General features: G+C 41.4%; 1 protein-coding gene across 2 annotated transcripts in view; it reads right to left on the bottom strand.

The window, feature by feature from the left end:
- rab11fip4a (RAB11 family interacting protein 4 (class II) a) overlaps positions 1-21578 on the bottom strand; it is a 121862-nt gene extending 100284 nt beyond the window's left edge. For both annotated transcript variants that reach the window (XM_049560223.1, XM_049560225.1), the window contains exon 1: positions 21310-21578. In XM_049560223.1, the coding sequence (XP_049416180.1) occupies positions 21310-21462 (153 nt within the window). In that variant the 5' untranslated portion in view covers positions 21463-21578. The remainder of the gene's footprint in view (positions 1-21309) is intronic.

Below are 21578 nucleotides of genomic sequence, written 5' to 3'. Positions count from 1 at the left end.
TAAAAATATCAGCTATACTTTGTGTGATTAATATTGAACAATGATAACATACAACTTCGAGACAGTCATGAGTACAAGGAAATCAACTCAACGCTTTGAGAATCCCCCCCCCCCTGCTGAGTCTGCTAACTGGCCAACGGAGGCTTTCAAATGTAAACAGCAGAAAAAACATCAAGGAAAAAATGGAACGGATGAGCTCCAGCTACAATCCCGACTACATGGACAAAGCATGACCATCTCTGCATCCATCTCATCATCGAAAGAGGTACCAAGGCGAATGTGAAGGGATCAAACACCAGCCATATAAATGTTCTCTGCCAAGCATCCAGCCAATGAACAAGTGCTGGATAATAAACTGGACAATCTCCATGCCCAAATCAATTTCCAGTGGGGGGTGCTGGTGGGACAGTCTGAATATCAACACTTTACCTGCAAGAGTATTATTTTTAAGTTGCCAGCCACCGCCAGCATTTTTGATGATGTTCACTAATCTTTCAAGACCCACATAATAATTTGTTCTATGAATATGAAAACAGTATATACATGAAACTAAAAAAGACACCTTCTGTTTTTAAACACAAAAAACTTTTATTCTATCTTATGCCATTCCTTTTTTTATCAACACTTGAATTTGTGCATTTTCATTGAAAAATAATGTGGGTTTTTTTTTTCAAAATTCTGAGAAAAATGCATTTTTGTCAAACACAGTCATTTCAAGTATAAAATCAATTTCAGATTTACATTTTTTTTGTATTTTTCCTCATTTTTTTGTGTCAGTTTTAAATGTATAAATGAAAATAGTAATAATAATAATGAAAATAATATTCTCTTTGAGGTATAGTGGAACACGATCAGTGATCATTTAATGTTCTGTTGTCTCCCTCTCCTCTGTGGTCGTCTTGTCTGTGTGTCACTGTCGCCATCATGGAGATCCAGTTTCTTTCCATCAAACTCATTTCCTTCTTCGCCAAAATCAGATTCAGAATGTTGATCAAAACAGGAATTGTTGGAGTCTGAGTCCATCAACATCTCCACGGCTTGCACAACTGTAAACTTTTCAGTCGGTGCCAGCATTTTCGTGCAGTTTACAAGCGGCTACATTTCTGTAATCATCTTCCTCTGGTTTCCAGTGGATCTTCTTCTTTGTTTATTTTTTGATTTGGCCATGCTGCTCTAGTTCATGAGATGTGTAACAGCGCCCCCTATCTTATAACAGTGAAAAAATGACTTGCCGGAAAATCTCGTCAATGGCAGAGAAGCATTTGGGCATAAATGACAGAAAAAATTGTCAATGGCAGGGAAAGAGTCAAACTGCTATCCCAATGATCTGTTATTGTCAATGAAATGCAGACCGCACTTTCTACCAAGTGAATTAACTTTGGTCATCATCACGGTGGTCTACATTCCACCACAAACAAATACAGAGACTGCCCTGTAAGATCTCTGCAAAGAGCTGAACCACTCAGAGACTTTTAATCCTGGTGCTGTGCTCATTATTGCTGGAGACTTTAATCACACTAACCTTAAGAAGGTTTTGCCTGACTTCCATCAACATACTGACTGCATTAAAGGGGGAATACGGTCACTGGATCACTATTATACAGAGTTCAGAAAACAGCTACAGAGTAGAACCCCTTTCCCGGCAAGAGTGACCATGTAGCCATCCTATAAAGATTTAAGTATGTAAACAAACTGGTGCATCCCTCCAGTGACGTGAGAGGTCACTACAGTTTGCCTACCGTTTCAACTGATCTACAGAAGATGCCATAGCACACATCCTTCTCACCACCCTATCTCACCTGGAAAACAAAGGAAGCTATTTGAGATTGCTTTTCACTGACTATAGTTCAGTGTTTGATATCATAGTTCCTTCCAGGCTGGTCACAAAGCTCAAGGAGCTGGGATTAAACACCTCACTGTGCATGTGGATCCATGACTTCCTGTAAGGCAGGCCCCAAGGTGGTGAGTGGGCTGACACACCTCTTCCATCCTCATCCTTAGCACAGGAGCACCCTAGGGCTGTGTTTTGAGTCCCCTGCTTTACTCCCTGTACACATACGACCTTGTAGGCAGTACACATACGACCTTGGGGCGGCTGTGGCTCAGAGGTAGAGCGGGTCGTCCACCATTCAAAAGATCAGCGGTTCAATCCCCTGCTCCTCCAGTCTGCATGTTGAGGTATCCTTGAGCAAGATACTGAACCCCAAATTGCTCCCGATGTTCCATCGGTGTGAGTGTGTTAAAACTGAGTAGCAGTAGCAGGTGGCACCTTGTGTGGTAGCCTCGGCCACCAGTGTATGAATGTGTGTGTGAATGGGTGAATGTGACTTGTAGTGTAAAAAGCGCTTTGAGTGGTCGGATGACTAGAAAGGTGCTATACAAATGCAGGTCCATTTGTAGCCACTTCAGACTCCAACATCATCACCAAGTTTGCTGACAACACAGCTGTGATGGGCCTGATCACAGATAACGATGAAAAGGCCTACCTGGGGCATCAGTGTCTTAGTGGATAGAGCAGGCGTCCCATGTACAAGGCTGGGCCCGGGCAGACCATTAGATTCCAACCCACAGCATTCATGTCATTCCCCCTCTCTCCCCCCACTTCACACTCAGCTTTCCTATCGATTAAAGGCAAAAATGCCCATAAAAATATCTAAAAAAAAAAAAAGAGAGAAAAGGCCTACCTGAAAGAAGCAGAGAACCAGACACGCTGGTGTCAGGACAACAACAACAACAACAACCTTCACCTGAATGTCAGCAAAACTAAGGAGATGATATTGGACTTTGGGAAGAAGCAGTAAAGGAACCAAGCCCGGTTCTAGGCAGGCACATATGAGGGGGCAGTCATAAATGTGAAGGGGGCATCATGCTCCAGCACATTTTTGCCATAGGTAGAGCTGACAAATAAAGGTCACTCACTCACTCACTCACTCACTCACTCACTCGCAGGATGTGGGGACGCTGTGTGAGTGCCCTATAGCACCCTATAACAAGCTCGCCGCTTGTTTTGTTGTTGATAACAGTGTTTTCTACATGGAATTGGGTTGTTGTTAGCTGTGTGTCCAACCCCCAGCCTAAAGGAATGGATTGCACTTTGTCAGGCCTCTACCCTAAGACCTGTCCAACTTGGGTGTCCCACCTGAAGACTAAGCTCCTTCTGGTATAGCTCTTAGGGTCACTGAGGCACACAAACCCCCTGACTACAATAAGGTGGCAATCCCTCAGGGAGAAAAACTGAAAAATAAAATAAACAAAAAATAAAATAAAAATTAAGAAAAAATAAAATAAAAATATCCTTCATCCAGGCACAACCAACATCTTAACATTTATCTTATTGGATGGCCATTAGGCATCTAGGCATATGAAATAAATTTGAACCTAATAATTACAATAACCTCACTATAGCCAGTATTTACCAAAGCTAGTCTTATAAAAAAAAGAACGTATCAAACTAACATAACTAACAAACACAACAGATATAGGCTAGAGCAGAACATTTTATATTTTGTTTTGTTTTTTGTCATTTTCTGTTGTTTTTTTTTTTATTTTTTTGCTAGCAATTTAACAGATGTCTCTTCACTCCACTCTCCTTTGAGCTGCTGAAAGCTGCAGGAGTGAAAAGTTAATAAAAGCTTTGTAAAAAAAAAAAAACTGTGATTATCAAAAAACAGCGTGCAGAACTAGAGGCTGGGTGGGGCTTTATGTAGGGGTCTGGCACACACAGGGCATTTGTCCTCAGTATGTGACATGATGCAGCAGGCAGCACTCATTTCTCGCTGTGCTAGTGTGATTGAAGAAACGTTCGCACTGACAGGCTCACTCTCTATGCTCACTCTTTGTTGTTAACTATATATTAAGTAGGCTATCTCACGCTAATGGCTTACGCTACGACGAGTTTAATGGAGCTTCACTTCACTGCTGCATTCTGCCTCACTGAGACTGAGAAACCTGATGCCGATGCATCTTGGCTCATTTGATACTAAACAGTGATTAGGTGTTTACTGGGGGGAGGGTCTCTGCCGACTGCAGACAGTAACGTTAGATCACACACAGCTGGCACACAGCACGGAGTGGAGTGGAGACAAATGAGAAAACTTTTGTGCCTTTTTTGGCGGATTTGATTTGAGGGGGCAAGACATTTGTTTAAGGGGGCATTGCCCCCTCTTGCCCCTGCATAGAACCGGCCTTGAAAGGAATTACACTCCCCTTAATATCAATGGGTCCTCAGTGGAGAGCTTGGATAACTTCAAATACCTTGGTGTCCACATCACTGAGAGCCTGACCTGGACACTACATACTGATTCAGTGGTGAGAACAGCAAGGCAGAGACTGTTTCACCTATGATGCCTGAGAGAATTAAAGGTATCCCCTAAAATGCTGAGAAATTTCTACTCCTGCACCAACAAGACTGTCCTGATGGGAAACAGCACCAAACAGGGCCGCAAGGCCCTGCAAAGAGTAGTTAATTCTGTTCATTCTGCTGAACACACTATAGGCACTGCTCTACCCTGCATAAAAGATGTTTACACTAGACATTGCAAAAATAAGGCTAGGAGAATAATTAAAGATCCCAGCTATCCGGATAACTGCCTTTTCACCCTGTTCAGGTAGAGGGTACCGCATACACCAGACCAGCACTGAACAGGAGGAGCTTCTACCCTCAGGCCACAAGTATACTGAATGATGACCTTGCCTTATCCTAAACACTGACATTTAATTATTATTACAACTACTACTATCCTAAGGACAGAGGGATGTCGTATGCTGTAAAGCCCTGTGAGGCAAATTGTGATTTGTGATATTGGGCTTTATAAATAAAATTGATTGATTGATTGATTGATTGACTATTACAATTATTTTATGATTTCATGAGACACATAAATTGAACTGATTGTGTGATGATCAATGTTGGGACTGTTAGTAATTGCACTATAAAAGTAACTAATTACCTGGAAAAGTAACTATAGCGTTACTTTTTTATAAAATGCTCAAATATGTCAAATTGCTTGGACACCCCCCCTTAACAGAACATGTGTTCATTTTGCCAAATGTGTACATGCATGCAATTTGTTACTAGGACAACTTTAAAGGACAACTTCGGTATTTTTCAACCTGGGCCCTGTTTCCCCATGTGTATGTGTGCGTATGATTCATGGGTACAACTCATTCTAAAACTGGTTCAGTATTGAGGGAGGCGGATGCAACCGGAGCCGCGAAACGAGCTAAAACAGTAACGGGGCCAAATGCATCCCGTATAAGTTTGCGCATTAAAAGTGCTTTTTTTTCGCCACTGACCGGTTCAGATCACCAGTGCTATGAGTGGAGTTAGCTGTCAGTCAGTGTTGGAGCAGAGAGGGGGAGGGCTGCCCCGCTGGGTACTGTAAGTGAGTATGTGTGTATGAAGTGTGTGTTTTTTCGCCACTGACCGGTTCAGATCGCCAGTGCTATCTCTGTAAATAGCATACTAACCAGGCTACAACAATGTTCTCATCGGCCCCGTCTGTCACGGCATGTCCCCAGATCTCGATTTCTTTCTTTTTAGGGGTTTAGGGGTTTAGGGGTAGAGGAGCAGAGACTCATTGTGTTCTGTGGGGTAAAATGACTGTTTCTGCCAATAGAGTATGGGGGCTTTAAGGAGAGCATAATGTAACTGCGTCAGTTTTCTGTTGTAAAGGGCTGTCTGACAGCAAGGTGATATTCTAAATATAATGTGTACTTCAAGTTATGTTGATTTTTTTTTAGGTGACCCTTTTTATGTGGCTAAAATACATTTTGCTGCTGCCCCCTTCTACATTCACCAGACTACTTTGACAGAAACACTAATTTTACCTAAATTTTACTAATTTTAGCTCTGATGTGCAAATCCTTTTTAACTTCTATTCAATTGAATACAGTCCAAAGACAAGATATTCAATGTTCAAACTCATAAACACTATTAATTTTTATTAATATGCATTTATTCTGATTTTGATGTCTGCAACATTTTCAAAAAAAGTTGGGACAGAGGCATGTTTACTATGGAAGCGAATCGTGACTAATATTTAAATTAAAATGTATAGACAGAAAATGTATGTACGGAAATGCTTTTTCATTTTAAGAATGTGGCTGCATTATTTGACTCATAAATAAAATTAATCATCAATCATCCTATTTGCATTTTAATTTTCTTCTTCAAGACTGCTCATTCTTTTACTTAATTAAAATGTATGAAAATTATTTAACGTGTCAGTGTCACAGGGTCAGTGTCAGAAAGCACAATCTCAGGGAGCGCCATGATCTGTGATGCATCCATATATCAAATGTGCACACCGCCCCCTACCGTATTAGATGGGCAGCACGGTCAGCTGAAGAAGAGCGGCTACTGACATCACTCTCCTACGCCACTCAGATTGCCAAATCATTTTTGAATTATGGGCACTATTTTGCAGGGCAGACCACAAAAATGAAATAGCATTGTCTTCTTTGTTTTATTATTATGGCATAAAATGTGCAGTCTTGAAGAAGAAAATGCAAATGCAAATAGGTTGATTGATTATTCATTTTATTTATGAGTGAAATAATGCAGCCACATTCTTAAAATGAAAAAGCATTTCTGTAAATGCATTTTAATTTTCAAATTTTACATTTCATATTGAATTTTGGTATCTATTTGCTGGGGTATATTTTGAAAATTAAATCTCAAATGACTTTTTCTTTTTTATTTTAATTAAGTAAAAGAATGAGCAGTCTTGAAGAAGAAAATTAATAGGATGACTGATGATTAATTTTATATATGAGTCAAATAACGCAGCCACATTCTTAAAATGAAAAAGCATTTCTGCAAATACATTTTAATTTAAATATTAGTCACGATTCGCTTCCATAGTTTACCACTGTGTTAGGTCACCTTTTCTTCTAACAACACTCAATAAGTGTATAGGACCTCAGGACAGTTGTTGAAGTTTTTGAAGTGAAATTGTTTCCAATTCTTGCCTGATATACAATTTCAGTTGCTTAACAGTCTATGGTCTCCATTACTGCATTTTGTGCTTTACAATGCGCAACATGTTCAGTGAGAGACAGGTCTGGACTGCAAACAGGTCATTCTAGTACTTGCACTCTTTTTCTATGAAGCCACACTGTGTAACACGTGCAGAATGTGTCTCATTGTCTTGCTGGAGTAAGCAGGGATGTTCCTGAAAAAAATATTGTTGGGATGGCAGCATACGTTCCAAAACCTGTATGTACCTTTCAGCGTTCATGAAGCCTTCACAGATGAACAAGTTACCCATAATGCCATGGGCACGAACACACCCCTACACCATGACAGATGCTGGCTTTTGAACCTTGAGCTGGTGACAATCTGGATGGTCCTGGATGATCCTCTCGTGTCAACGTTATGAACATCCATGATTTCTAGCACACTTTTTCCACTTTGCGTCAGTCCATCTCAGATGAGTTTGGGCCCAAGGAAGTCTGCAGACTGTAGATAATATTGATAAATGGCTTTGACTTTGAATGGTAGAGTGTTAACTTGCATTTGTATATGAAGCAACAAACTGTGTTTACTGACAATGGTTTTCCAAAGTGTTCCTGAGTCCATGTCATACTATCCTTTATACAATCAAGTCAGTGTTTAATACAGTGCCCTCTGAAGGGGACAAAGGTTGGTTGTCAATCTTGTCCTTTAAATGCAGACAATTGTCTGGATTCTCAGAATCATTTGATGATATTATAGATTGTTGATGGTGAAATCCCTAAATTCTTTGAAATTGGTCACTGAGAGAGGTTGTTCTCAAACTGTTGGACCGTTTGCCCCCACTGTTTTTCAAAAAGTGACCATCCTTGCTTGTGAGCACCTGAGCCTTTTTAAGATGCCCCTTTTATACCTATTAATGATACTATCATTTGTTACCAATTAACCTGTTTACCTGTGAATGGTGAATGTTCCAACAGGTTTTTTTTTTTTTGAGCATTCAACAACTTCCCCAGTCTTTTGTTGCCCCTGTCCCAAACTTTTTTTATGGAACGTGTTGCAGGCATCAAATTTAGAATCTTACTATATAATGACAAAAACTCTGAGTGTGTGTGTGTGTCTGTGTGTCTGTTCCACATTTTTCTCCTCACTGTCTTGGTCAATCCATGTGAAATTTGGCACAGTGGTAGAGGGTCATGGGAGAATGTGAATGAAGCAATATTACATCAATTGGCCAAAGGGGGGCACTATAGCAACCGATTAAATTTGCAAACTTTGAATGGGCATATCTCATGCCCCATGTGTCGTAGAGACATGAAACTTTGCACAGAGATGCCTCTCCTCATGAGGAACAAATGTACCCCAAGAACCCATAACTTCTGGTTATGCAGATTTTCCACCATTTTGAATTTTTTGAAAAACACTTAAAATCGATCTCTTCCTAGGAAGTTTGACCGATCTGCATGAAACTCTGTGAACATAATCTAGGGACCAACATCTTAAGTTCCCTCTTGGCAAAAGTTGGAAAACTTACTAAAACTGAGATTCTATAAGGCAATGAATATTGCGGAGGGCATGGCTCATCACATAAAGGTGTATAACATCTCAAGGGTTTCACCCATCACCATGCAACTTTGTAGGCATATGACCACACATAATCTGAGGGGACCCCTCCATTATTGACCCGATCAAACAAAATGGAGGCGCTAGAGAGCTCATTTCTTATCTAGGCCTAACCGCCATATCGATTTTTACTACACTTGGTAGATATGTAGAACAGGATGCCTCAAGGTGACTGGAGAAATTTTACTCTAACTGGCAACTGGGTGGTGCTATAACAACAGAAAAATGCTTAAAAATGGCTCAAATGTGACCGATCGCTGTGGCTAACCCCGTGGCCCAATGTTGGGGTTTTTTTTTTTCTAATTTTTGGTATGACTAAGTCATGGCATGGTATGCTGCTGCAACAAGGGCTAGCTGCACCTTTCCCATGTGAACTACCAGTGCGCCCCACTTTTAAGTCAATACAACAAATAAACACTTTAACTATCTGCCTTTCAACGTGCTACCTCAACTACTAATGTACAGTTTTAGCCCACTAACTATCCCACTATTGGCAATGGTACTACTGTACTTTCATTAGAGCAATCGTACTATCAAATTCACAAAAACTCTGGCTGAATACGTTGCTCTTCTTAAAGGGAAATTTCGGTTTATTTCAACCCGTCTCCTATCGTCCTAAATTTGTTTCAAGTCACTAGTGACATAGAAATAATAGTTAGCATGTTAGCCGTTAGCCTAGATACAGCCGTAGCATCAGACCTGTTAAAACTTAATTGAACGGGCATCCTTTCAAGTGCGTTAGGATAAATGTCAGAGAACGTATAGAAAACGACATGTAAATGTGTTGTCTTACCTTACCGGTGTGGTGCCATGTTTGTTGTTTACCATTTAGCTAAGGCTGCAACCGGTCCCATTCCTTGCATCAGAGGTATTCCTCTTCTGTGGGCATTAGGATACAGCATTCACAGGTAACGTTACACCACCGAGCTGCAGAGCTAAAGCCTTCCAGCAGCCATTCCTCCTCTGTCGTCCTCTACCTGTTATGCCTCTCTCTCTCTTTCCTCCTCTGTTCTTCAATTTCACGAAGCTCTTCGTCAGTGCATTCTGGCTCAAATAAATAAGGGCGGCCATAAAACTCTGCAAAATCAAATTCCTCCTCCACAAAGTCGAAGTCTGGCAACAAGTCAACCATTATTCTATAAATCTGTCATAAAATAAATGAATGAACCTTTCAGGCTACTGTACGGTTCTGCCTTGCAGCTGCTGCGGCTTGTTATCGCAAGATTTCAAGCATGTTATGAGATCGCTGCCTTTTCTTGCGATATTTCGGCCGCGCTTTGGGAAGCAGAAGTAAACGGTAAACACACGGTAAGGTAAGACAACAACTCTGAAGACCACCTAAATGTGGAATGTTAGTATATAGGCTTTCCACATCGAGAGGCAATGGCCGCCCTTATTTATTTAAGCCAGAATACACTGACGAAGAGCTTCGTGAAATTGAAGAATGGAGGAGGAGGAGAGAGAGAGAGAGAGAGAGAGAGAGAGAGAGAGAGAGAGAGAGAGAGGCACAACAGGTAACGTTAGAGGACGACAGAGGAGGAATGGCTGCTGGAAGGATTTAGCTCTGGAGATCGGTGGTGTAACGTTACCTGTGAATGCTGTACCCCAGTGCCCACAGAAGAGGAATACATCTGTTGCAAGGAATGGGACCGGTTGCAGCCTTAGCTAAATGGTAAACAACAAACATGGCACCACACCAGTAAGGTAAGACAACATGTTTACATGTCGTTTTCTATATGTTCTCTGACATTTATCCTAACGATATGAGGCGGTCTTTGTGGAGAAAAAGCTTGTTTAGTGGACTAACTTTGCACTTGAAAGGATGTCCGTTCAATTAACAGGTCTGACACTACGGCTGTATCTAGGCTAACGGCTAACATGCTAACTATTATTTCTATGTCACTAATGACTTGAAACAAATTTAGGACGATAGGAGACAGGTTGAAATAAACCGAAATTTCCCTTTAATGGGTTCAGTTGACTATTTAACCTGCAATTTCCTATGACCTGTATCACAAACACACACCATGTGAAACTGTATGTGGGCAACTGTGCACTCAATGGGTATGGACTAGTAAGTGTATGTAACTGCAGACTTTTGTCTGTTTTTTTTCCCGGAGATATTGTAGGGCGGGACTTGACGAGAAAATAAGTGGGATCCATAATAATGTGTAAATTCATCAAATTCAGTGCTCCATATTGCCATTTTCTAAGCTACTGTAACGTTCGTCATATTAATCATATTAAGAGATGGACCGTACTGCCCCCGTGGTTCTGCAACCTCACTCCTGCCTATGAGATTACTTTGCTGGGAGGAGAGATGGACTCTCAGGTGCTGGCTGCTCTCTTCATGGCAGAAGTAGTCTCAAAGGCCAGGAGTTTGGTGTAAAGGAACCACGGCAATAGCAGCTATGCACACTGCAGACTGCTGCACAGCAATTTCCCTTTAGGAATCAATAAAGTTTTATTTTATCTTGTACTCCCGGCCTGTGAGAGGCAGCAATGCGCCGCAAGGCACCCAGACCACTGGAAATCAAACAGAAGAAGAATTACTTCGGTTTGTTGTAGACTGACAGACAGTACATCCAATCAGTGACAAGGAATCATTGTCCAATAGTAGCTACCTTTTCAGGTTTGAATTTCATCAAATGTTGTTTTGATTTCTGAAATGTTGCTGTGTTTTCCTAAATAGTGTTTTGTCTTTGGAATTGTTGAGGTGTTGAGGTGTCTTCTGAACTGAATCTTTTGTTTTTTGAAATGTTTTGTTTTGTAAAATGTGTTTTCTGAAATGTTTTGTCTTTTGAAATATTTTGTTTTCGAAAATGTTGTTGTGTTGCCTGAAATGTTGTAGAGTTTTATGAAATGTTGAAGTGTTTTGACCCTCAGAGCCAGTGTAGTCTACAATTAAATAAAACAGAGAAACACATTTTAGAATCTACAGTAATGTTGCATACTTTGAAAATGTTGCGAGTCAATAATAATAAATATAGAAGTACCTGTTTATTATGTGAAAATGTAAATTGTAGGACTAAAATGAGCAATAGAAGACCAAAATGATGTTTTAATACAAAAGAAACAATGTTGGCTTTGTGGTAGAGCAGGCGCCCCATGTACAAGGCTGTTGCCGCAGCGACCCGGGTTCGAATCCAGCCTGTGGCCCTTTGCTGCATGTCATCCCCTCTCTCTCTCCCCCCTTCATGCTTACCTGTCTTGTCCATTAAAGGCAAAATGGCCCAAAAAATATCTTAAAAAGAAACAATGTTTTTGCAGTACAAATAATGTACAAATACAGAAGTAAACATTTCTTTAAAAAAAACTGCATTACATGTGCTTTGATTAATATTGCATTGGTACTCTAATAAGAGTGCGTGCATGCAGTTTACTAAAAGCAGTGTTAGTGTAGTGTAGAAAAACACGAAGAGTATAAATGTTATTTCATACTGTTCACTGCAGTGATCTAATCACCACAGAAACGGACATTTCTGGATGTTTGATGTTTTCCAAATGAAAACAATGTAAATACAGGACTGATGCAATGAGCACCATCATACTGACTGTTTTCAGCAGCTAAGACGGATCATTATATCACTTAGTAACTGACCAATCAGCTCACAGATTTCTCATAAAGCTCTCATTGCCATGGTGACAAGCAATACAGAGATGAGAGGAGTTGCAAGGGGGAGGAGGAAAATGAAGCAGTAGCTACCTCTTAGTACAACTGAGATATTTTTAGTAATGTGTTCAGGGTGCTCCATGACAGCTTAAAGAAAAATCTACTCTTACCGTTACTCAGTGCATCTGGGTTTTAGCCTGCCTCCTCTACTACCCACTTCCCACTTCTTGTCTGCGTTAAACTTATTTTTCTTCCAAGCTTGTGTTTTACACAGCAGTCTCCAATAACCTGCCGTGACTTTTTTTTTGCAGCCTTTGTGAAACACTTTGTAACAAGGATCAAAAGTGCTCTATAATTAAAGATATTATTATTATTGTTATTTTTATTATTATCATCATCATAATAACTAGTAGTAGTAGTAGTAGTAGTAATAGTATTGGGGGTCCAAGCAGTGACAGTCGCTGCTGGTGCCCTATTGTTTTTGTTGTCATTATTATTCTTTCTTTCTTTCTTTCTTTCTTTCTTCTTATTTGTCTCTGCTTAAAGTGTCTTTGTTCAATTGCAACCAAAATTGACAGAGACATTTTTGGATGCTTGATAACACGTGTTGCAAATGATGTTCAGATCAAGTCAAGCAGTGAGCCTGCAGGGATATTCAATGTCAAGTTGTGAGAAGATATACGAAAACCCCATGTCCTCCTGGTGGCACAGTGAGTAAGTCACCTGCTCTGGGGATATAAACATTCATGGCTAAACTTCCAAGGTCCTCAAGTTTGGAGCCAGTGGGTGGAGTTGAAAAGGTTGTCAGGAAACTATCTGCCCCCAGAAGATCTCCTGTTTCTGCCCATCTGTTGTGAACTCTTGTGGTTTAAAATTTGACATGGGTTTTTCTGTGCTACTTTTTTAATTTCTAATTAAAATTCTCAATCTTCTGTGACAATTTTAAAATACCCAATATATTCAATTCAATTAAAAAAAACTTAATTCAATTCAAAATTCATCCTGGGCATGTCCCCATGTATTTATGATGGTTGTGGATACACAAAAAATAAAACTATGATAATAATCCTCTCAATCAATTCCTTGTGTTAAGTTAACAGGAAAATGGGGTCACTTTTTTCTATCAGAATCAAAATCTGAATCAGAATCAGAATTGGTTTTATTGCCAAGTAGGTTTTCACATACAAGGAATTTGGCTTGGTGTATTGGTGCATAGAAAGGAATATAAAATATATAAAAATAAAGAATTAAAGTATAAAAAGGAAATACTATTAACAATCAAATATAAAAGTGCAACTAACAATAATAATAGTAATATAAAAAATATGTACACTGTAAACATGACTAGGGTGCCCAACTGTGCAAATAATAGTTGTGCAAAGTACGGCTTTAACTGTATGCAGTGTATGACAGGTGAATAACCAAGATGATAAAGACATGTCCGACTGTGTGATGGTTACAGGCAGGGCTGGGCGGTATATCGGTTTGTACCGAAAACCGGTATTTATTTTCGTTATGATATGAATTTTTCATATACCACAATACCGGTGAATAGCCCAAACAACGTCCGGAACGTGCGCACCAGGAAAGTGTTTCAGCGGGGACCCATTTCACCGCTGCACACCACAGGCACGCTTCAGCAGGTGAGAGTGAGAGCATAGAAAAGTTTAGAGGCGAGAATGGCTGCCGGAGAGAGTCCTGAAAGCAGATGACCCAGAAGAACTCATACCAAAAAGAGCAGTGTTTCCCCTATATGCAACTAGCAGCGGCGCACCACCGTATTGCGCATGGCGGAGTTTCGCCCCGATGCGCACGCACACACAAACACACACACACACAGACAAAGCGCACACACACAGACAAAGCGCACACACGCAGACAAAGCGCACACACACAGGTAAGCACACTAGAGCACGGCTCGGGCCGCATTTTCCTGATCGAAGACGACCCGTCCCGAGTCCGAGACAGTTACAGCCAGGCTCCACCGGACACCTCAGCAGCGCGACACGTCTGCAGCACGAGTCCCGTAGCAGTTTGCCCCCCAGTTAATCAGAGGCTCCACTGGCAACAGGAGCGGCGCAACAACCCCTGTCTGTCGCGTGACAACTCTCTATTTTACGCGGCTCTTCTATTTTTGTCGCGGTACGCTCCCCTACGCGACCCTCCAGCAGATAAAAACTACATGAAATAGTGTGCTAAACGAGCACAATGTGTTTTTAAATGAATAAACCAGAGGTGATATGTGATGATTTTTTTTCATGCATTTACCCATGTTTATCCGTGACATTGTGTAAATGTCCGTGGCGGACATTTGAAAGTGAGTAGATGACAAACAGTACAGTAAATTTCTTGATAACTCAAAATATATGTAATAACTTAGGTGGAAAATGCTTTAACATTTCATGCAGCCTACATGCAGCCTCTCGGCTTGGCAAACGGTAAACAACCCCGCTGGCTTCTCTAGGTGTCGCTTCCATACGCAGTCAGTGGAGCCCAAATGAATGGAGTGGAGTGTGTGTTGCGTTCAGGCGTTGTCAGGTAAATAACAAATTCCGGCACTTGAATAGGCCATAGCACAACACTGCAGCATGTCAAGTTGGCCAAACCTGAGCAAAACACCATGAAATACCGTGAAACCAATATGATTTTTTCTCAAAACCGTGATATGAAAATTTTGTCATACCACCCAGCCCTAGTTACAGGGGGGGTAGGGGGCAGAGTAGGTGGGGGTCTCTGGTCGTGTTGATGAGGCCAGCTGCAGATGGAAAGAAACTGTTTTTGTGGCGTGAGGTTTTGGTCCTGATGGACCGCAGCCCCCTGCCAGAGGGCAGAGTCTCAAAGAGTTTGTGTCCAGGGTGGGAGGGATCAGCCACAGTCTTTCCTGCATGCCTCAGAGTCCTGCAGGCATACAGGTCCTGGAGGGAGGGTAGATCGCAGCCAATCACCTTCTCGGCAAAGCGAATGATACGCTGCAGTCTGCTGTTGTGCTTGGCAGTGGCAGCAGCATACCAGGTGACGATGGAGGAGGTGAGGATGGACTCAATGATGGCAGTGTAGCAGTGCACCATCATTGTCTTCTTCAGCTGCCGCAGGAAGTACATCCTCTGATGTGCCTTCTTTGTAAGGGACTGCCACCATACCCTCCATCTGGAAAATGGCTACCATAATCCCTAATCCCAAGAAGCCACGGCCCACTGAACTCAACCAATACCGACCTGTTGCCCTAACATCCATAATCATGAAATGCCTGGAGAAGCTGCTGCTGAACACCATCCTGCCAGCTATCAACCCACAACTGGACCCCCTTCAATTCACCTACAAGGCTAAGAGGGGCACTGAGGATGTTGTAGCCTGCCTGCTGCACCTCCTCCTGCAGCACCTGGATTCCCCAGGCCACTTTGCTCAGATACTCTTTGTGGACTTCAGCTCTGCTTTTAATTGCATCCAGAGGCACCTGATGATCCAGAAGCTGCAACACTCAACATCCCCACCCGAGTGATTCACCTCATCCACAACTTCCTCACCAACAGGCAACAAGCAGTACGGCTGGGCTCAACCACATCAACACCGAAGCACCGCAGGGCTGCGTGCTAAGTCCTTTCCTGTACACACTCTACACAAACGACAGCATCAGTCCATCACCCACCACAAAATACTTAAAATACTCCGACGACACAGCCATCCTCGCCCTACTCACAGACAACAACTTCATTATTAACTACCACGCCACAGTCACACACTTCACTCAGTGGTGTGAGGACAACTATCTGGACCTCAATGTCAACAAAACGAAAGAGCTGATAGTCAGTCCCCCTTCACCACAGCACCCCATTGTCATCCATAACCAAACAGTTGAAAAAGTGGACAGTTTTAAATACCTTGGAGTAACATTAGACAACACATTCACCTTTGATCAGCATATCATGGACATTCAGAAAAGAAGCCACCAAAGACTGTCAATCATCCGCAAACTCAAAGGTCTCTATGTTGCTCCACATCTACTACTGGTACTGTACCAAAGCATCATTCAGCCAGTTCTGTTGTACTGTTCCACCTGCTTTTTCAGCATACTCTCTGTCTAGAACAGGACCAAGCTTTCCAAAGTAACCAACACTGCTGCAAAAATAATAGGTCTCCCCACACCCAACCTCACTGATCTCAACAATAGGGCCATTACACGCATCTCAATTGCAATAGAACAGGACTCCACACACCCACTCAATGAACATTTAGCCCCACTGCCCTCAGGTCAAAGGTACAGGACTCTGAGGTGCAGGAGGGCCTGCTTTGGAAGAAGCCTGATCCCCTCAGTTTTCACAGCCCTGAACAGCAGACCCCATTGAGTGTAACAACTGTTTGTGTGTCGTAGTGTTGTTCTTGCTGTGTCTGTCTATTGTTCAGTTTTATTGTTGGGTTGTCGGGACGCCATACTCGTCACTGTTGTTGCTGTTGTTGTTATGGTTGTTGTTATGTCAAACAAGTACACTGCTGTGAGAAAGAATTTCCCTTTGTGGACAAATCCAAATTTGAGCTGATGTTCAGCTCCTACTTGAGGTCCTGGGTGATGGTGGTCCCCAGGAAGCGGAATGACTCCACAGTGTCGACTGGGGAGTCATACAGGGTGATGGGGGTGGGCGGGGCTGGGTTCTTCCTGCAGTCTACAACCATTTCCACTGTCTTAAAAGCGTTGAGCTCCAGGTTGTTCAGCCTGCACCAGGTCACCAGCTGGTCAATCTCCCACCTGTAGGCGGACTCATCCCCGTAAGAGATGAGTCCAATGAGGGTGGTGTCGTCCGCGAACTTCAGGAGCTTGACGGACTGATGACTGGAGGTGCAGCTGTTGGTGTACACAATGATGTCTACTAGAGTGCTCAAGGGATGACATTTTCCTGTAGGCCCATGCAGAAGTTAGCTTCGCTCTGGTTACATCATCAAAAAAGTCTGTGGGATTTGTCAATACGATTTTGGACTATTGCGGAAAATAAGCTCCATGACAAACAGATGTTTATGATGCTTACAAGTTTTGCTAAGCAAGATAACTCCAAGTAGACGTTCAAGCCAAATTTGAAGAAATTCTCTCAAGGAGCTCAAGAGTTATGATGTCCTCAAGAATGAAACAGACACAAGGTCACAGTGACCTTTTTGACCACCAAAATGTAATGTCAGTTCATCTTTGACTAAAAGTGGACATTTGTGCCAAATTTGTGGTTTGTTCTTCTATTGCCTTTATGGGAATAAGATGCACACAAGGTCAGTGACCTTGACCTTGGACCACTAAATTAAAATCAGTTCATTGTTGAGTCCAGTTTAACGTTTGTGCCATATTTGAATAAATTCCCTTAAAGCATTCTTGAGGTATTGTGTTTACAAACGAACACTACTTCCATGATTTTTTTGAAGCCTAAATGCAATCACCAGAACATTAGGCTATGAACAAACTACACCACAGTCACATAACTTAATGCCGCCACCTTGAGGCTGTAAAGCTGTGTTTGGCTGATAATGATGATAATGTTCTGTAGTCTCATTCGGCCACTTGTTAGCAACAGCCTTTTTAAAGTCACATTTACTTAATTTATGTCATGGAACAAAACATGAAAGTGTTTTAAGCTTGTGTTAAACACAGGCCTTTTCAGAATTTGTTTACAAGACACCTTGAGGAATACAAAAAAATAAGTTAGAAAATTGTAACACTGGGCTGCAGTGATCACTGAACCCAGCAGCAGTGCACCTCAAAAGACAACACGTATGATGATGATGACTGATGATCATCATATTGGGCTGTTTGGGTGCCCCCTTTGGCAGTGGTGTCCTACGTGCATGTGATGTGCTGGTTTTTTCCACTAACTTTATCTCAACATCAGTATAAATCTTGAAATAGTACATTTTCTGAAAAGTCACATAAGAAACTGTTAATTCCTAATATATTGAGACAGGAATGCTTGTTTCCACTTAAAGGGAAATTTGTTTCAAGTGACTAGTGACATAGAAATAATAGTTAGCATGTTAGCCGTTAGCCTAGATACAGCTGGGGTGCATAGTAGCATCAGACCTGTTAAAATGTAAGTGAACGGGCAACCTTCAAGTGCAAAGTTAGTCCACTAAACAAGCTTTTTTTCCACAAAGACCGCCTCATATCGTTAGGATAAATGTCAGAGAACATATAGAAAACGACATGTAAACGTGTTGTCTTACCTTACCGGTGTGGTGCCATGTTTATTCAGGTCTGACGCTACTATGCGCCCCGGCTGTATCTAGGCTAACGGCTAACATGCTAACTATTATTTCTATGTCACCTGTGACTTGAAACAAATTTAGGACGATAGGAGACAGGTTGAAATAAACCGAAATTTCCCTTTAAAAGTTACATTTACCTGACAGTTTATTCCATCAAGTTATGAAAAGATGATATGAAAATCCAATATTGTTATTAATAGCCTTGTTTATTGATTTGCAGTATTGCCCACAATGGCCTTAAACAACCGACGATATTAAAGTAAAAGATATCACCATATCCAGGGGTGAGGGAAAAAATCGATACAGCATGGTATTGCAATATTTTGTGTGGCGCTATTGTATTGATACATGGACGCCAAGTATCAATCTTTTATTAGGTACATTATTCATTTTTGCAAATACACATTTCAATGCAACTTTTGGTATTACAGTAATAAAATCAGTTGTTTTTTTTGGTCCACTAGATGGTGCTGATGTTTATTTTTCCTGGTGACGTCAGCAGAGGTCTCAGTCAGTGGCATTTGGGAGGAAGTTCATCGAAACAAGGATGGAGGTTCCCACAGAAAGAAATCAAAAATGCAAATGTCTGGACTTATTTTGGATTTTTTAAAGTGAAAGGAAAGCAGGACTTGGATATGACACATGTGATTTGCAAGCAGTGTGATATAAGAAGAAAATACTCTCGAAGCTAACACTAAACCCGCTTCACTGAAAAATCAACCAACACTGGGTACACTCAGCTTGACAAAATTACCATCCACCTCTAGGAGAGCTAAGAAAATAACACAGTCCATGACCTACTTTGTGTGCAGAGATCTGAGTCCATACTGCAATGTTGAAAATGACGGCTTTCATTACATGCTCGGTCCCGATGTTTTTTCACCGACACAGCCGTACCCAAGCTCTACAGAGAAGTGAAGCATTAAGTTGTGTAGTCTTTGGGTACAGCAGGAACAGTGGCATTAACTTATGATGCCTGGACTTCAAGGACAGTGGACTCATATGTGACTATAACAGCACATTATCTCACAGAGAACTGGCAACTGCTGTTTCACATTCTCCAAACTAGTAGTACACGAAAATCACACCGGAGCAGACATTGCAGATCTCCTGCAAAATGCAGCACAAGAATGTAACAGACAGTGCTTCTAACATGGGTGTTCCCGTTCATTTAGTGGGATACATCACATTTTGCTGCAATAAAAATTATGGAAGTCAGATGAACAGACTGAAAACTTGACAAACTTGAAGTTTTCCTTTGGGAAAAAAATATAATAAATCACAACATATCAAAATATAGTTTATCGTAATACTCAGCATATCGTGATGCATTTAATATTGCAATAATATTGTATTGTGACCTAAGTATCGTGATAACATCGTATTATGGGTCCTCTGTTGATTCTCACCCATAACCATATCAACGGTACGATTGTTGAATATTTCCTGCTGTTAAACTATAGAGTAGTCAGCTGGATCACAATTTGATGTTACAACATATTTGGCCAGGAATGCACAGAGAAATATAGGTGCATACTGGAAAAAAGACCAAAGTGTCTGCATAAACCTCACCCTGCAAAGGACAGGCCAGTGTGGTAGGCTTTTATACTAGGAATATCTCTGCTTATGAAATTCACATAATGTTACAGCAATATGTCTTAATGCCACTATCAGAGTTATTTGTCCCAAGTTCATTCAAAATGGTAATGGTTTATTTGTAAGCTTGGTGAGCATTACCTGGCCTCTCTCGTGATAGTGAGCTGGAACTTTTAAATAACATGGGAACAGAGCGCAATGCTTCAATCTATCAGTCCATCAACCAATCAGTTCATTTATTTGTCAACCAATCAGTTCATTTATTTGTCACATGAAATCATAAGATACAAATCCAGTTAAATGTAATCCTGTCAGTTCCTTTAGTTTGTGCATTTAAAAAAGACTGCAATGATGAATATATGTTTATGATTGAGGAGTCTTAGGCAGTGTCCTCATTTAGGATCCTTGTGGCCTGAGGGTAGAAGCTCTTCCTGTGCTGCCGTAGTGTTTATGTATTTATTTACTTCATTATTATGTTTTTAATGTGTTCCTGATACATATCCAGAGACAGAGTGAAATCTGTCATACAGCAGCACAGCTAGCTAATGTCTGGGTAATGACTCACTAAAAGCTAGCACCTCTAACATTAGCACATCTGTGACATTTACAGAAGACAGGTTGTCTGTTGTTGCCAGGAGCCAGTGGCGTAAGGTAGTTACAACAGGCCCAAGTGCACACTATTATGACAAGCCCCAGTGCACACTATAGTGCATATGTCTTCTAGTCACTAGATCAGAGACTCGACATTGTATAACATCAACATACATATTACCTAGCAATAATCATTGCATATATAACAAAAAAAATACCAAAGAAAATAAAAAAATTAAGAAACAAATAATTCAATTTACCAATTTTAATAGAATGGTTGATTTCTAGTCATCGAATATGCATATAATTTTGTTATAGATGCTATTGACTGTTTTACAAATAAAGAAAAATAAACACAACTGAGATGGGATGTCTTTGTCAAGGGCATATAGCAAATGGCACTGCTTTTACTTTAATGAGAGTTCTTCTTTGAACACAGGCATATTTTCAAGGCGGCAGTCACTAAGGGCCCATTCTCCACCCAACACATTGATGAAGGGCAACTTTCTCTATGGGCCCCCCCACCTCAGGATCCCAGTGCAGCCGCACTGCCTGTACCGTCTATATTTACGCCCCTGGCAGGAGCTAATACTGGCCATCAGTCACAACGTGTTGCTAATGACCCGAGCCAAGCTACTTATACAGATACAGAACTGTCTGTCTGCATAATCCCCAGTCCTTCCCTGCCTCTCACCTTGTCTCCTTGACCGAACTGAAGACCGAGGTCCACCAAGTGCTCCACCCGGATGAAGCCGTCAGCATCCTCGTCACACACGTCGAAAACCTCCTTGAGCCTCCTCAGAAATTGTATGAGCTGCTCTTGATCGGGAAAAACGTGTCCTTCCATTATAGAGCTGGCTTCGTCGGCAGAGAAAGGTTTTTTCCTGTTAAAGAATGGCTTTGGCGGTCGCCATCATTACTTCCGTCCTCAGCTCCGCCGGACTGACTGCTGCGCAGCATCGC

The sequence above is a fragment of the Epinephelus fuscoguttatus genome, linkage group LG19, assembly GCF_011397635.1.
Source record: "Epinephelus fuscoguttatus linkage group LG19, E.fuscoguttatus.final_Chr_v1".
NCBI lineage: Eukaryota > Metazoa > Chordata > Actinopteri > Perciformes > Serranidae > Epinephelus > Epinephelus fuscoguttatus.
This window is presented reverse-complemented; position numbering and strand designations above follow the sequence as displayed.